General features: G+C 41.8%; 2 protein-coding genes and 1 long non-coding RNA gene across 4 annotated transcripts in view; 2 read left to right on the top strand and 1 right to left on the bottom strand.

Moving 5' to 3' along the window:
* The window catches only part of LOC127623651 (uncharacterized), a 119,100-nt gene that overhangs the window by 50,300 nt on the left and 51,337 nt on the right, over window positions 1-17,463 (top strand). The gene's annotated exons all lie outside the window — the stretch shown is intronic.
* Window positions 1,650-11,188, top strand: faua (FAU ubiquitin like and ribosomal protein S30 fusion a). 2 transcript variants are annotated; one of them, XM_052098059.1, is made up of 5 exons: window positions 1,650-1,705; window positions 2,601-2,683; window positions 5,123-5,267; window positions 10,736-10,791; window positions 10,902-11,188. In XM_052098059.1, the coding sequence occupies exons 2-5, from the start codon at window positions 2,609-2,611 to the stop codon at window positions 11,025-11,027; spliced, it is 402 nt and encodes a 133-aa protein (XP_051954019.1). In that variant the 5' UTR covers window positions 1,650-1,705; window positions 2,601-2,608; the 3' UTR covers window positions 11,028-11,188. The 2 variants fall into 2 exon arrangements, with proteins under 2 accessions (XP_051954019.1, XP_051954018.1); XM_052098058.1 differs by lacking the exon at window positions 1,650-1,705 and adding an exon at window positions 1,802-1,884.
* Window positions 11,238-16,817, bottom strand: fkbp3 (FKBP prolyl isomerase 3). Its single transcript, XM_052098055.1, has 7 exons — window positions 16,711-16,817; window positions 16,298-16,399; window positions 15,887-15,985; window positions 11,953-12,088; window positions 11,783-11,850; window positions 11,599-11,696; window positions 11,238-11,503 (listed from the first exon to the last, which is right to left on the bottom strand). Exons 1-7 carry the CDS (start codon window positions 16,813-16,815, stop codon window positions 11,449-11,451), a joined length of 663 nt encoding a protein of 220 aa, XP_051954015.1. The 5' UTR covers window positions 16,816-16,817; the 3' UTR covers window positions 11,238-11,448.

The following is a 17,463-nucleotide window of genomic DNA, read 5'->3' as shown; positions in this document are numbered from 1 at the left end:
GTGTCTCCTTGTGTGTCCTTGTTACTTTGTGTGTCCTTGTTACTTTGTGTGTCCTTGTTACTTTGTGTGTCTCCTTGTTACTTTGTGTGTCTCTTTGTGTGTCCTTGTTACTTTGTGTCTCTTTGTGTGTCTCTTTGTTACTTTGTGTGTCTCCTTGTTTGTGTGTCTCCTTGTTACTTTGTGTGTCTCCTTGTTTGTGTGTCTCTTTGTGTGTCCTTGTTACTTTGTGTGTCCTTGTTACTTTGTGTGTCTCCTTGTTACTTTGTGTGTCTCCTTGTTTGTGTGTCCTTGTTACTTTGTGTGTCTCTTTGTGTGTCCTTGTTAGTTTGTGTGTCTCCTTGTTACTTTGTGTGTCTCTTTGTGTGTCTCTTTGTGTGTCTCCTTGTTACTTTGCGTGTCTCTTTGTGTGTCTCCTTGTTACTTTGCGTGTCTCCTTGTTACTTTGTGTGTCTCCTTGTTACTTTGTGTGTCTCTTTGTTACTTTGTGTGTCTCTTTGTGTGTCCTTGTTAGTTTGTGTGTCTCCTTGTTACTTTGTGTGTCTCTTTGTGTGTCCTTGTTAGTTTGTGTGTCTCCTTGTTACTTTGTGTGTCTCCTTGTTACTTTGTGTGTCTCTTTGTGTGTCCTTGTTAGTTTGTGTGTCTCCTTGTTACTTTGTGTGTCTCCTTGTTACTTTGTGTGATTTGAGAGCATTTTAAGAACTTGTAATGTAGCTACTTATAATTATAATGAACAACAAATAACTTTCTCATGTTTGAACTTGTGTGGAGTTTATTTTCGCTTTGTGCCCAAATGAGTGAAACTGATGCTGTTTTTACAGGGTAGATCGATGCATGGCACAAAATAAACCATCTGTAGATTAAAGTGCATGAATCATGTGTGTTAACTCCAATTACTTGTACGTGCAACTGCCAAATAAACCCTCATTTTATAAATAAAATCACACCGTGAGGTCCAAGATGATATTTTGATCATTTACAAACAGAAATAGTAATATGTGCAATTCAGATGTTTTTCAGAGACTGCAGCGTTTCAAGGTCATTCGACAGATTGAAACACAAGATGATCTCTGAAACATTTTCATATTATGCTGGAGGACGTGATCATCGGGTTTTACTCACGTCATGAAAATAAAGTTCAAATGCATGATCATTCTTCAAAGTAACTTTGCATTCACGTTTGCATACTGGTAACAAAGAAAAATGCTAAATAGTGGCAATTTCTCAAGTCTTCGAGAGATACAAAAAAATGCAGGAACAAATTATATTTAAGAGGAAAATTCACAAATGTTAAAAACACTTTAATGGAATATTCCAGGTTTAAATTAAGCTCAGTTGCAGTTTTAGCCCCGCCCCTGTACACCATAAAAGAGTATAACTAGCTATCAATTTATTTATATTTTTAAGAATTTAAGGATAATTCAACATCTTTCTAGAAAATAAAAAAGCAAGCTTCTATACACAAAAATACATGTGAATATAAAAAATTTATAATAAATTAATTGGGTCTAGATTCAACAGATGAATTAAAATATATATATATTTGTTTATTTATTTATTGCTGACAGAAGTTTGGGAATATATTACTTTTGAAAAAAATGTGCGTTTTCTCTTTGGGTGACGTCACTGTCCTCCTACAGTTGTTCGCTTCGCACATGCGCACTGTCCTTTTCCTCTTCCGGTTGAGGATCGACTAGCATCGAAAGACGTAAGGCCTGTGAAATAAATCACTAATTTATCACGTTTTAATGCCTTTTATAAACCCATAAAAACGCTTAGATAGGCGTGGCTTTGACTGTGACGTCACTGTCCTCCTACAGTTGTTCGCTTCGCACATGCGCACTGTCCTTTTCTCTTCCGGTTGTGGATCGACTAGCATCGAAAGACGTAAGGCCTGTGAAATAAATCACTAATTTATCACGTTTTAATGCTTTTTATAAACGTATTCAATATCCGAATCGCTGTTGTAGGTGTGTAATGTCCTATACGATGATATCCTGTGCGTATAACTTTTAATATAACCAGTTTGTGAGCGTATATTTGTACCGCGTGCGCTAGTCTGTGGCACATATTGGAGTCGCGCACGTGACACGGACATTAAATTCTACTTTCATAATGTTAAATCAGTTTTCTGGTTTTGCCAAAAGTAAATACGTATATGGTTGGGTTGGTGAAGTGTTACGTCTATACGTGGATGAGTGCATGTGATATAACGGCATGACGTTGATTAGTTTTTGATGCATTTTCTCAAATACGGTTTAATTCTGTAGTATTTGGATGCATAACGCTTGTCTGCAAGTAGATACTGAAGTCAAGCATTAACAGCAACTGAGCAAATATAAATATATCGGTCTGGGCGATTAATCGTCTGTTTTGAGGTTGGTGACCCCCGATTAACAGAAGTGGTCATTCCTGTTTTCAAATAGACCCTTTTTCTTTAGTCCATGATTTGTAAGGGATGTGTATAATAAGTGTTAATGTCAGCATTGTTTGCATCTTAATTGCATTATTAACCATCATTAATCTGTATCAGCATCACATCGGTCAGCAGCTAGTTCTGATTTGGTGTCATAAGTCACTGAACTTGTATATTTGTGTTTCAGTGATCAACATGCAGCTGTTTGTGCATGCTCAGAATCTGCACACCCTCGAGGTGTCCGGAAATGAGACTGTCCATGACATCAAGGTGAGTTTATTCAGTATTATACATGCTAAATGTGGTTATTTTAACCCGTGTGCATGGTTCGTTTCGACCAAATTTGACCGAAAACAACTGTGCGTTTTGTTTTTATGAAAGAAATGTAATAACATTAACTTTAATAAAGTAAAAACACTAAAATAGAGAAAACAAATCTAGTATTTGTACACAGCCCTGGCTCTGGAAGTGGGTCGGACCGATCCACACAACATTACTCCAGCCAATCAGCAACGGGGTGTTCTTGCGTGTGCACATAAGGGTTGCAGCGCTGCACCACGGTATGAAAATCGATGGTTGTTATAACATTTACATTTGCTGATCTACGGTGTTGAGAACAAAATGCAACCGGACGGAGAATCTCACCTGTGTGTGCGCATCTCCTTTCCTCCTCGACTGCCTGTCAGACTCGACAACTTGTGACGCACCGCGTGCACACACTCACTCACTCACTAACTCACACAATCTCTCACACACACACTTACTCACACACGCTTACAACAACAACCAGCATTCGCCACTAAGTGGCGGTGACGTCACCACGACGCTTGTGCCAGGCTATGTGCACGTTAAGGCCACGTGAAGTATCGAACGCCCGCTGGCAGGTGGTCACGGGACAGATCCAACAGGTGACACGGGTCGAATGACTGAGATGACTGACTGATGCACCACCTGTGCCCCCTACTGTGCCAACTTGCTGTGCTTTAGCCACTCTGCGCTCTGATCGTTGTTGTGAGCGTCGCTCCTCTGCCCTCCGTTGTTGTTGGAGGGCGACTGCCTCCAACTGGCCAGCACAAGCCTGCTCCACAGAGGCCGATCTTGACACTGCTGGTACCAGTCGTCGGCAAGTCCACTCAGCTCCAGATCCTCCTGTACCACATCACTCCATCTCTTCTCCAGCCCATGCCACGCCCGCTTAGCCCCCTCTATCCGGCCGAACAGAAACTGTTTAGGCATGCGGTGGCCGGGCATGCGGGCTACATGACCCAGCCAACGCATCCTTGCCTGCCGGAGGAGCTTCCCGATGGGACTTTGTCCACATCTTTCAAAGACTTGTGAGCTCCTCACACAATCCAGCCTGGTTAAACCCAGGATGGATCTTAGGCAGGCCAGCCTAAATGTTTCTAGCCGGCGATGATGTTCCATTAGGGGGGGTCCACGTTTCACAGGCATAGAGAAGGGAGGGAACGACCGTGGCCGAGAATACCTGAAGCTTCGTGCGGAGCAACAAACCGGTAACTTCCACACAGCGCTACGCAACCGATGAAAAGATAATGCCGCTCGACTGATTCGGAGTGAGACCTCTGCTGTCAAACCGGAGCTGGTCATAAGCACACTTCCCAGGTATGGAAAACACTCCACTCTCTCCACAACTGCCCCATCACCAATTGGGAGCTGTGGGGGTGGAGTGTCCGATGGTACATAATACCCAGGAAGGTGCTTAGTTTTGGTTGGGCTGATGGTCAGGCCCCATCTCTTGGTGGCAAGCTCCAGGTTCATCAGCAGCGCCTCCAACTCCTCCTCTGAGTGAGCAGCAATCACCAGATCATCAGCATACATAATGTGGTTGACCAATAGGGAGCATCCACATGCTTACTCACACTCTCACACACACTCACTAACACACACTCTTCACACACACACACACACACACTCTCTCTCACACACACACTTACTCTCACTCACACACGCTCACTAACTCACACACTCGCTCACACACACACACACACACACTCTCTCTTTCTCACACACACACACTCGCACTAATTCACTCTCTCTCACACCCACACACTCACTAACACACACTCTTCACACACTCGCACTAATTCACTCTCGCGCACACACACGCTCGCTCACACACATGCAGGAGAGAAAATGTCAGAGAGAAGAGAGGTGAGGGGGTCTGACACATGCGAGTGTGTCGTGGACAGCAGGTGATTCTCCCATTGAAGATATTTCGAAGGCCGCACAAGTGATCTCTTATGTAGGACTGCCGAGGCAGATTTACTGATAATCTCACAATCAGATAAAGACTTCTCAGCTGCACTTTCACACGAGTGTAACGAGCTCGCGATCAACAACCGGCTTCTCTCGATATCGTGGAGCGCAGACCTCAAAACTGATGCGACCCATTTCAATTCCAGTGAGACTTTTCTAGTTTAAAGCGTCACGAAGTCGAATCGAACCTCTGAAACGGTAACAGTCCTGACATGCCAAACATGCTTTTTGACCATTTGTAACACCTTAAACGTTACATTACCGGCTGAGAATACACACGAATGCGAGAGAAAACGGTCCAATCGTGGAACTCTTCCGCGTTCAGAAAAAGGCGGATTTAAAGAAGCCACAAAAATGGCCGAACGGTGCACAGGGATTAAAATGATGTGTGTTTGGGGTTCTGATGTTCGGTGGTGTTTCGGGCTGTTGTAGACTCATGTTCAGACTCTGGAGGGTCTGTCGGTGGAGGATCAGGTTCTGCTGCTGTCTGGAGCTCCGCTGGAGGATGATGTCACTCTGATGAACTGTGGCGTCACTGAACACTGCACACTGGAGGTCGCCGGCAGACTGTTGGGAGGTAAATCTCATTTATCACATGAGTCCTGTGTTACACTTAACATGTATGTTCTCAAACATACTCGATACATTTTATGTCGGAAATAATTATGGGATATATTTGTAGTTATGCTTGTCAAATCGATATTTAATACTTGTTAAGCTGAAGTGTCCTGCGGTGTTCCGTGCTACATTTTTAGTTACCATGAAAATTAATGCATATAACCATTGAACGTGAAAAACAATTAGCAATTACTGCGTCATATTTCTCACACACACTCTTATTCAATCTAAATGTGGCTTTTGTTATAACGGGCTTGTGTGACGTTCGTTGCAACATTGTTTTTAATTAATAGCTAATTTTCTATAATTGTTGTTGCGAGTAAATGATGAACGAAACAGATTTTTAACGTCATTAACATTGTATAGTAAATTTAAAAAAACAAAAAAATGGCTATTAAGAGACCCTTTTCTTATTGTTTCTTTTTCTCCCAATTTGGGGGCCGTTTACGCAGCAACGTTTTGAACAGTTCGTTTAAGCTGCGTACACACTGCCAGCGACGTCGCGCGCGCGACTCCATCCCATTCATTTTCAATGAGAGCACAGCGACTTCCGGCGACACGATCTGTCGCGGCTGTTTGCGACTAGATGTGGGCGTGTCCAGCGACGTGACAAAGTTGAGACAAGTTCAACTTTATTCAAATGAAGAGCGACTAACGGAAGCGACAGCCAATAGAAGAGAAGACGGGAGAGCTCACGTGATCCTTCTCTCTCTCAGCTCCTGCAGTAACGGAAAGATGGATGAAAGGCTAATTCTTGCTGTTAGCAATGTTCCAGTGCTCTATGATATGGATATGGTATATCCAGCCGCAGCTCTTGCACCAGCCGGTGGTACTCGCCGTGCTGACTCTGAGATTTAATGGTTTTGTGGACCCAGACAGACCGGCGTTTGCGTTTTCGCCGCAGATAAACCGCCGCTATGGCAAACAGCACGCCTTGTTTCTCATTCATCTTTGATATAAAGCATTTTATGTACTGATTCCATTTATATTTAGTCTTTTCCCTCCAAAATGTTTGTTTTTAGTGGCAAGAAAAGAGTTTCGCTGTCAACAGCAATGTAATAACATCCGTGAATGTCATTTATAAACGTTACTAGGCAACCAGTAGTGGGAACGCCCACTAGCGACTTCACCGCCAGCCACTGGTGACCTGCAGCGACAAAGTCTCTGGCAATGTGAACGCAGCTTTACACGACACTGGCGTTTTGGGGCTTGATAACGCTCTGTGGAAGAATGCTTATGTGCGCAGGCACGTAGTGATTCTTTAAGAAGTGATATCGGCAACTACTGGCATGGCATGCATAATGCAGCGTTTCTAGTCGTTTACGCAGTACATTGTGAACTGGGATCGTTTTGACAACGTTGTCGTCTGTACGCGAAACTTTTCAATAATGCTAAGGAAAAACATTTCCGTTTTTAGTACATCGTTCCCCTTAGTAGGTCCTCGTGGTGGCGCGGTTACTCGCCTCAATCCGGCTGGCGGAGGACGAGTCTCGGTTGCCTCCGCTTCTGAGACCGTCAATCTGCCCATCTGATCACGTGACTCGTTGTGCGATCACGTGACTCATGCTACTCTCCACGATCCACACACAACTCACCACACGCCCCATTGAGAGAACCACTAATCACCACCACGAGGAGGTTACCCCATGTGACTCTACCCTCCCTAGCAACCGGCCCAATTTGGTTACCCCATGTGACTCTACCCTCCCTAGCAACCGGGCCAATTTGGTTACCCCATTTGACTCTACCCTCCCTAGCAACCAGGCCAATTTGGTTACCCCATTTGACTCTACCCTCCCTAGCAACCGGGCCAATTTGGTTACCCCATTTGACTCTACCCTCCCTAGCAACCAGGCCAATTTGGTTACCCCATTTGAGACTACCCTCCCTAGCAACCGGGACCATTTGTTACCCCATGTGACTCTACCCTCCCTAGCAACCGGGCCAATTTGGTTACCCCATGTGACTCTACCCTCCCTAGCAACCGGGACCATTTGTTACCCCATGTGACTCTACCCTCCCTAGCAACCGGGCCAATTTGTTACCCCATGTGACTCATGCAAGGTGGTACAGCGGGTCGGCCACTGATCGCAGGTTTGGCGCACATGGCTCCACATGCCGAAGTGTCCTTGGGCAAGACACTGAACCCCAAGTTGCTCCCAATGGCAGACTAACACCTTACATGGCAGCTCTGCCACCATTGGTGTGTGAATGGGTGAACGAGGCACCGTGTAAAGTGCTTTGAAAACCACTAAGGCTAAAAAAGGTGCTAATTAAGTGCAGACCATTTGCTATTTTCTAGAGTAGGTCATTTTATTCTAATTTAAGTCAGAGTAGGTATTACCCTATCTGACCCTCATAAACAAGAGCTAGGAGTACCACAAGGAAGCATTTTATCAGATACTATTTTTAGTATCAAAATCAACGGCATTGCAAAAGCCGTCGGGTATCCATTGCAGTCTTGGTTGATGACATTGATATTTGCTACAGAGGCAAAACCATGAATAACATTGAACAAAAATCCAGCTGACGATTAACAGAATGCAGTCCTGGTCCGTATCAAATGGTTTTAAGTTTTCAAAGACTGAAACTGTTTGCACGCCCTCTCCATCTTGACCTAGAGATATTTATGGACGGTGAACACATCAGGGTTGTTAAGGAAACCAAATTCCTGTTAACTGAATGTTATCCCTTACATAACGTTAAAAGATAAACGTCTTAAAGCCTTGAACATTTTAATGATTTTAGCTAAAACAAAATAGGGTGCAGAAAGGTAAACAACATAGTAAGCAACAGCCACCATCTTGTTTTCTCAACCCCTTCTTCAAGCCTATATGAACAAAACCCAAGACATCCGACCTTTTGGATCCGAGCATACTGGAATAGACACACTTCAGTAAAATTCCCCCCTGGATCTTTAAAAATCCCAAAATAATTTTATGGCGCGATAACATACAAAGTCAATGCAAAGATGTGCCGAATGGCGCGACTCAAACACACGGAATTGCTTCATTCGTGTATCCGGACAAGTTTACATTATTTAACTGGAGCGGAAAATCCGTATGATGCGTTATCGCGAGAGCCTATCACCATTGAGATTGTTCTGATGTCACTGACGTAGCAGAAGAAATCAGGAAATGCTAGCATCGCCTAGCGAAGTGCTAAAACATGCTAAAAACGGACTAGCATCATGCTAACACATGCTAGCAAGGCCTAGTCAAGTGTCAAAACATACTACCTACAGGCTAGCATCATGCAAACACAAGCTAGCAACATTATTGCATCATAATATTGTGGAGTGGTGGTGGCGTAGTGGGCTAAAGCACATCATTGGTAATCGGAAGGTTGCTGGTTTGATCCCCACAGTCACCACCATTGTGTCCTTGAGTAAGGCACTTAACTCCAGGTTGCTCCGGGGGGATTGTCCCTGTAATAAGTGCTCTGTAAGTCACTTTGGATAAAAGCATCTGTTTTATTCATAATAGTCGAGCAGTGCCGTCAGATTTAGTGTCGTCTTGAGAGGCGGAGCTTAATTTGACTCTGAACACTTCCAGAGATGTTACAGAGATTAAAGCTGCAGGAACTCATTTATTATTAAATCATCTTCAGATTAGAAACGAAACTTCTTTAGACTCGTGACTTTGAGAACATTGTGTTTCTGGGGTGTCTTGATGCTTTTATTATTGTTTTATTAGATTATAAAAACATGTTCAGCACAAAATATTTCCATTACTATAAACTTCAGCTTCTCTAACTTTAATAAATAACAACAGATATTAATTCTGAAACTTGTGAAATAAAGCCCAAAGTGTCTCTTTCAAAAGATGCTACAACTGTGTCCAAACCCTAAATGGTCCCGTAAAGACAACCATTTAAGTGGAGGCGTGTCATCTTCATGGTTTGTGCTCAAAAAGGGGGCGTGTATCAAAAGATTAAATGACCCATCTTTAGTTGGCGCACCTAAAACGATCTTTTTGCGCTCTGGTGATTTTAACAAACATGCAATGTTAATGTCAAGATAATGTATATATATTAGGGCTGTCGATTTAACGCGTTAATAACGTGCGATTAATTTGACAAAATGTACGCGTAAATAAATTAACGCACTTTAATCGCAATGCTTAACTGAGAAATGCTTGTAGTACCACCTGTTTACTCCAGAGGGCAGTAAGTGAAACTTCAGCTGTATGAGCAACACACAGTTTATACAGTGAAGAAAACAATTTATTGCGTTCAAAACACTTGATGGAGCGCAAATGCGATCTTTAAGGGATCTTAAGATGTGTTTAAAGATTGAGTATTAAACTATATTTAATGACACAGTGACCTAAACATTTAATGTTTATGACGCAATGAGACGCGACACAAGCATGTCTGACGCAGGTCGTACGGTCTTTACCTCACACATATTTAATTACCAGCGAGGTTAAGGAGGTGTCCTTTAAACTGTTACACTGTTTTTACCCGTCAATCTTTATTTAAGAAACATGCTCCTGAAATAGATCCGCTCCTTCTGTAATGCTGTAGATGAAACGTTTGTTTGTACCTCTATTTTAACTAGTTTTTTTTGCCTTATAAAGACGTTTTATTTGGTTTTCACAGATTTGATAACTTAAGTTCATATTTTCTGATTAATCTGTTTATTTTTCTTGCCAAGTTTTTAATACACAAGTGTACATTTATGTCTATAAAGCCCCAATTTGCACTTTTTTGTAAATACTTGAAATATTATTTAAATACTCTTTGTACCTCCAACAAGCATTGAAAAGCATATCACTAATGAATATAATGTCTCGGCATTATTGTAAAATATATCTGTAGTATTGTGCACTATGTGGCTTGATTCTAAAATAAAATGTCTGACGCAGGTGTACATTGACGGTCCTTAAACAAGCCCTCATAATAAATCTCTGATTGACAAATTCACTTGTGTAATGGATTACTGTGAACTGTGAGTCAATGATTGACTTATGATCAATAATATGGTAATAATCAATACATTGTGTTATAAAGACACTTTTATATTGTCTTATTAATGATGAACTCTTCTGCTACAAGAATGTAAAAGCATTTTAATTATATGAATATTGTTATATTTTATATATATATATATATATATATATATATATATATATATATATATATATATATATATATATATATAATTTTTTAATATTTAAAGATAACCATGTATCATTTCATCATTATATATTGAATTATTGTTATATGAGGGGCTTTCTCAGCAAATATTTGTATATGCGATTAATCACGATTAATTAATCGGGACATGTAATTAATATGATTAAAACTTGTAATCGATTGACAGCCGTAATATATATATATATATATATATAAGCAACTATCCTGTCACACATATGATCTTTTGTGTAGTGCGTGTAAGTTACAGCCTCCATCTTTATTCTTCAGGTAAAGTTCACGGATCTCTGGCTCGTGCCGGTAAAGTGAGAGGACAGACACCCAAAGTGAGTGAATCATTTACAATTATTCTGACTTTGGCATTTAATGGATCATCTGTATATTAAATGCATTTGTGTTGTTTGGTTGAATCATATCGTGCATCTGCTGTCTGTAGGTTGATAAACAGGAGAAGAAGAAAAAGAAGACCGGCCGCGCCAAGCGTCGTATCCAGTACAACAGACGCTTCGTCAATGTGGTGCCCACCTTCGGCAAGAAGAAGGGTCCCAATGCCAACTCTTAATGTCTCTGATGTCTCTGGAGAAATCACATTCATTAAAGAACTTTCTGCTTTAAACTGCGACGTGTCTGAATGTCAATGGACGCCAGTTTTTATTGCAGAGGTCGATTTCAGAGATGGTTTGAACCAGTTTATGAAAATAAAAACGAGCATTTTCTAGTGAAGTTTGATTTATCCTCTTGATGTTTTTGACCCGTGTACATGTGCATGAGGAGGAATGGCACACGAGACGTTCAGTGTTTATTTTTTATTGTAACTTTACAATCAGGCAAAAAGAGCGCTTCGAGAAGTACAGAGAGTTTCACATGAACCATATTAACTATAACACTTAAAAACTGCAACATTTGTCATTTAACAGTTCAGTGATACGGATGTGATTTTTGATATTGCATAATTGATCAGCACAACCGGCGATGCGCTGAAATTAATCAACGGACACCAGTTCAACTTCAAAGATGAGCTTTGCGTTTGGAGGAATTCTGGGTAAAAGATGGTTAAGGGAAAGACACGATTGTATCACATATACTTAGCATGCTAACATCCATATTGCAGCTTTATTACATCAAAAGGATACTTTGAATCAGGAAGCCCTTTTTTGCCGTACGCCCAGTCTGACTCGATCTCCAGTCGGGCGGTTTCACCTTTACTCATCGTCATGAGACCTTCGTCCCACTGCAGGAAGAACGTGAAGATTTAAAGCCATACTGACCCTGACGTGTAAAATCATAACATATATGTGCATGATATGAGTGATTTACCCCTCTGATCACTCGGCCCAGTCCGACCTTGAAGCTCAGCGGCTTCGACTGTTTCTTCTTTTTAGCAGCTAGAAAAATGACAAATCAAATGAATTGAATCCAAAGATCCGTCACGTTATGGGGGTAAAATGAGTCGCCAATGCTCGACTTTGTGCATTCGAGAGATTTACATGCAGGTATGTTGGTGTCAAACACGGTGCCGTCCTCGAGTGTCCCCGTGTACCAGCAGCTCACGATTTCTCCTTTCTTGGGAAAGTTCGTCTTGTCGCCTTTCTTCAGGATCGACTTTGTGTACTTCGGCGGACCCTAAAGAGAAACAACAACAATCATGAGCTTACTGCAACCTCCCAAAACACATCCAGCTCATCAAATACTATATATCTAATGATCGATTATTTTTGTGTTTAAGGGGGCTTTCACACTTGGTTCGATTGCTCCCCCCGATGGACTGTGTTCACATTATATATTTGTATCCGAACCGCGGTACGCTTGCGTCATCAAGCTGCAGCTGGTGCGTAATCGTGTTGCTTGATAACCGCGAAATGAAAAGGCGTCAAAATTCAATGAATAGACTTGCTCGGTTCACATTTGTTCTTTTTTAAACTTTGGTTTTGTTTTCAACATCAAGATACAGAAACACACTTGCATCTGTCTGCCGCAAAAATACTGAAATCGTTCAAAAGACAGCGGGCTGTCCGCCGAAGACAATTTTTGTGAAGGCAAGCACAAATCATCTCTCTGCTTGCAGTGCGTGTAGCGTCAATCCCGCTTTCGTCAAGGTAAGTGTATACACGCACGCACGCGCGAAAGTAAACTCTTTCCGCTCATTTTGAAAGTGACGCATGTGAGACTGACGACCACATTATACGTCATCAATAGCGGTTTGGTTCGATTGCGTTCATATCAGCAGCGAACCGTACTGGAGTTCACATGAACCGTACACCAGACCACCTTTTTAAGCGGACCCAAGTACGGTTCGCGGGTGCGCACCCGAGTTCGGAAGACAGCGTTCACATCATCCAAACGAACCTAACTCTGACGTCATTCGAACCGGGGTGCGCACCAAAAGTGCTAGTGTGAAAGCCCCCTAAGTGTCCAAAATGGCTCCATAGCACCACCTACACATATGAAAGTCAGCACACATGTGTAACATGCCAATACCTACAAAAAAGTCTCTTGGATCCATGCCCTAAACCCAACAGGAAGTCAGCCATTTTGATTTTTCTCTTCAATTTTTGCTCAGTTTTTGCCATTTCCAGGCCTCGTAACAAACTCCTCCCAGAGATTAAATCAGACCAACATCATATTTGGTCCGTATAATCTAAAGACTTTGGCGATGCTACATTGTGAAGCTTTTGAGTTTTCGTTGAAGGGCGTGTCCATGGCGTCCTTCGAGTCACATTACTAAGGCCTAAACATGCTCAAACTCATGTAACTCTGCACACTTCTCAAAAGTGGGGAAATTTACATCTGAAACTGGTTTTAGAATTAATTGGGCCAAAATGGCTCTATAGCGCCACCTACAAAATTTAAATGAAGCAGCCCTCATGCCACGTTTCACCTATATGCACAAATACTGGTACACATGTGTAACATGTCAACACGTACAAAAAAGTATCTTAGAGCCATATCCTAAACCCAACAGAAGTCGGCCATTTTGATTTCTCTTCAATATTTGCTCAGTTTTTGCCATTTCCAGGCCTTGTACTTTAACAAACTCCTCCAAGAGATTAAATCAGATCAACATCATATTTGGTCCGTCTAATCTAAAGACTCTGGCGATGTTACATTGCGAAGCTTTTGAGTTTTCACTGCACGGCGTGTCTGTGACGGCCTGGCAAATTTCGATGTTTCGCCATGAAACAGGAAGTTGTTGTAACTCATACACACAATGTCCAATCTGTCCCAAACTTCACATGTTTGATATGAGTCCCGGCATGAAGACATCTACATGCCATTATTCAGATATAGTCATAGCGCCACCTACTGGAAACAGGAAATGACATGTTTTACACTGATACACTCTTAACAACATTTAAGTGCTAAAATAAAATTAGCGTGATATTCCCCTGGCACAGTAGCCCCAACATGCACCAGTGTGTAAGCACCCATTCATCGCTGCTTGCAGCTTCAATTATTATTATTGTTATAAAACAGAAACTTATTTGTTTATATGCAATAAGTTGCATGCAGCATTGCTACGTGGTCCAGTTAAACCAGCAAGCCTTTATTTTGGCAGAACAATGCAGTAAGACACTTTTGTCCTCGTTACTTTAGATTTGGATAGTATCTTTAATTTGGTGAATTATGCAAATGTAAAATGGGTGAATCTAGAGCTCATTAGCCTCACGCGTGCCGTTATTACAGAGCTGCGCAGTCAGATAGCCCAATGCACACACTCAAGCTCGTCTCCTTTGATGTTTTGAGTCGGTGGCTGGTCTGCGAAGAGATCACGACGAATGGTCGTATATGGAGCGCTTCTACTGCAACATGCCGAGACTAGTCGCAGACGCCATGATGGATTTCAAACCAGTTAGATATTAGGGGTGTAACGGTTCAAATTTCTCACGGTTGGGTTTGCATCACGGTTTTAGGGTCACGGTTTTGGTACGGTTCTGTATTTGCAGTGTACAGAGAAATGTATTTTTATACATGGCTACCGTCATGTTTACAATATATAGTATAATCATGGTTACTATATGGAAACTACAGTATTACTGTTGTAAAACCATGGTGACCGTAGTCATGGTTACTTACTACAATATTACTATAGTAAACCCAAGGTTTAACTAATAAACCAACCTTTTAACTTAATACCTGCACTATTACGCTGCATGCATCGACATAAAACGCATTTCAAACTCTACTGCACATATATTACATTTTCGGAAGCTGTACGTCACTATAGAAAGAACTTGGATGGATACGAGGGATGTTGTGATGCGGCTCGAGTGTTTTAATCATACGTGGAAATGAACAACCCAATTGCTTTAGTTGTTGTTTTATGCCTATCCGAATCAGCACCGAGTGCCCGCTTAAACATGAAAGAGGGTATGAGCAGTTTCGGCTCATCTGCGGCTCTTGCCCGGTGATTTCGGCATAAATGATCATATGTGTAAATGTTTTTGGACCATTGTTGTTGTAATTAACTGCAAAAAGAACAAGTTTCCAGACAGGAGACCTGAATAAAGCGGGGTGTTTCCTCTATCCACGGCTCGTTTTCTCCACTTGCCGTTTTCAACTACACACAACGCGTGCAGGACAGTGATGTCATCAAGGTGCCCCACGTGAAACACAGGCGGCGCGGATCTATTTACCGATCCATTCAGGTGCATTAGGGGAGGTTAGAACTGTGCGTGTCTATTTGACGCTTTCTTCACAAAGCCTTGTGCTCCAGATGCGGCAATAAACTTGAGGTGAACCGCGGTGCCAACGCTTCCCGAATCGTGGGTTGGGATTTGAGATTTAAACACATTCATACAATGGACCCGTGTGGATTTAAAGGGAGAACCACATTATAGCAACCACAAGGAGGTTACCCCATGTGACTCTATCCTCCCTAGCAACCCTCCCAATTTGGTTACCCCATGTGACTCTACCCTCCCTAACAACCGGCCCAATTTGGTTACCCCATGTGACTCTACCCTCCCTAGCAACCGGCCCAATCTGGTTACCCCATGTGACTCTACCCTCCCTAGCAACCCTCCCAATTTGGTTACCCCATGTGACTCTACCCTCCCTAGCAACCGGCCAATTTTGGTTACCCCATGTGACTCTACCCTCCCTAGCAACCGGCCCAATTTGTTTACCCCATGTGATTCTACCCTCCCTAGCAACCAGCCCAATTTGGTTACCCCATGTGACTCTACCCTCCCTAGCAACCAGACCAATTTGGTTGCTAAGGAGACCCGGTTCAAGACCTGGACATGTTCTTGACAGGTTTCATCAAACTTAACTGATCTTGAAAAAGTAATTATCAAATTAATTGCACTATGTGAAACACATTCTGATGCCAAATCGACCGTATACCCGCAACATATGCAGGTTTGTGTTGGTTACATATCACTTGTGTTTTGTATTTCACGTGTGGTTATCCTGTAATACCTCATCCACCATCTCTGTCTTGATTTCTTTGGGAATTTCGTCGATTTTCATTGCTTTCACATCTTGTATCACAACATCAACTTCTGTGCCTTTAAACCTCTGAAAACACACACAAAATACAGATTCTAGTTTGCACTTGCCGACAGATCAAAACAATCAACAAATCAAATGCACTTTATGGACTGTATTCTAACTAGTTTAATTCTATCCAGCTCAGTGTCAATATCATGGGAAATAAATACTGACGGACAGTGATGTTTGAGGCAAAACTGCAAACATGTAGGCCAAATATTCTCTGAATAAAGGACCCTAACTAAAAAGTGTAGTGTTAATATTATTCCCATTCTCTCCACTAGTTATAACACACAGTTCTAAAGCATAAACAGTATTTATTCATGTTTTCAGTGTTACCTTGCTCTCAAACAGCTGGTTATAGGCTTCAATAAGTTGCTCTTTTTTGGCCGTCTTCGCCACATTCTTGATGTTTCCCATAAGTTTGTGGTCAGCTAGAAACTAAGAGTAAACAAATGACGTCACGCATATCATTATATCAATTTACATAAATCCAGATTTGCTCATTATGAATGCATATTTACCGTTCACATTTATCTACTCCTATGCAAACATACTAGCTTTAATATTGCACACAGTATGCATGAAATATCATATAAATATATAATAAACACTATAAATCATCACATTGATAGCAAGACGCATGTCTGTACTAGCACACGCATCACATGCGAAACAGAAACATCGTTATAAATCAGCGCGTGTCGCGCTGTATGGCTTTAAACAATATTGCACAGATGTATGTACACTACCGAGTGTGTTGCATTGTCCTGTATGAATTTAATGAGCTCTTTTTTGGGTAAATCGTCATTTTTCAACTGCTCGTCACTCCACTCGCGCGCGGGATCAGACGCCATGATACTCAATGAAATTGTGTCACGTTGAGCACGTGCTTGTAAGCAGCCAATCATGGATGAGCGTTCCTTAAAGAGACAGCGTGTCATTTCAGATGTAACTTTACATTTATTGCACCGACATATTTACTAGTAAATGAAATGTTGTTAGGTTGGCTTGGGAAAGCTAACCTTCTGATATTCTATTTAAACTTAAATGTTATTCTTCTTCTTCTTCCGAGAATTAATTTCTGACTCTAACTCCTCCTAGAGCTTTTAAGCTGCATGCACCAAGCATGCACAGACCTTCAGACTAATCCCAAATAGTGTGCTCTATCTTTTATAACTGATCGGAATTACGGTATTCCAGTATCGGACATCCGAAAAGGCCTCGTGTCTCTTTGACCTCCATTCAAGGTATGACAACCTTTTCCTGTAATAATTCCTTTATAGGATTCAAACTACATCCTATCACTCCATCACTCTCTTTTCTATCTTTACATCACACTTTCACTCTTTCACTCTATCACTTTAACACCTTAGCAACTGCATACAACCTAGCAACCTCATAGTGAACCCTAGCAACAAAACCCATTGACTGCCATTAAAAATGGCTTAGATCAGAATGTCTCAGGCCGGTTGCTAGGGAGGGTAGAGTCACATGGGGTAACC

This window comes from Xyrauchen texanus, chromosome 30, assembly GCF_025860055.1.
Source record: "Xyrauchen texanus isolate HMW12.3.18 chromosome 30, RBS_HiC_50CHRs, whole genome shotgun sequence".
NCBI lineage: Eukaryota > Metazoa > Chordata > Actinopteri > Cypriniformes > Catostomidae > Xyrauchen > Xyrauchen texanus.
This window is presented reverse-complemented; position numbering and strand designations above follow the sequence as displayed.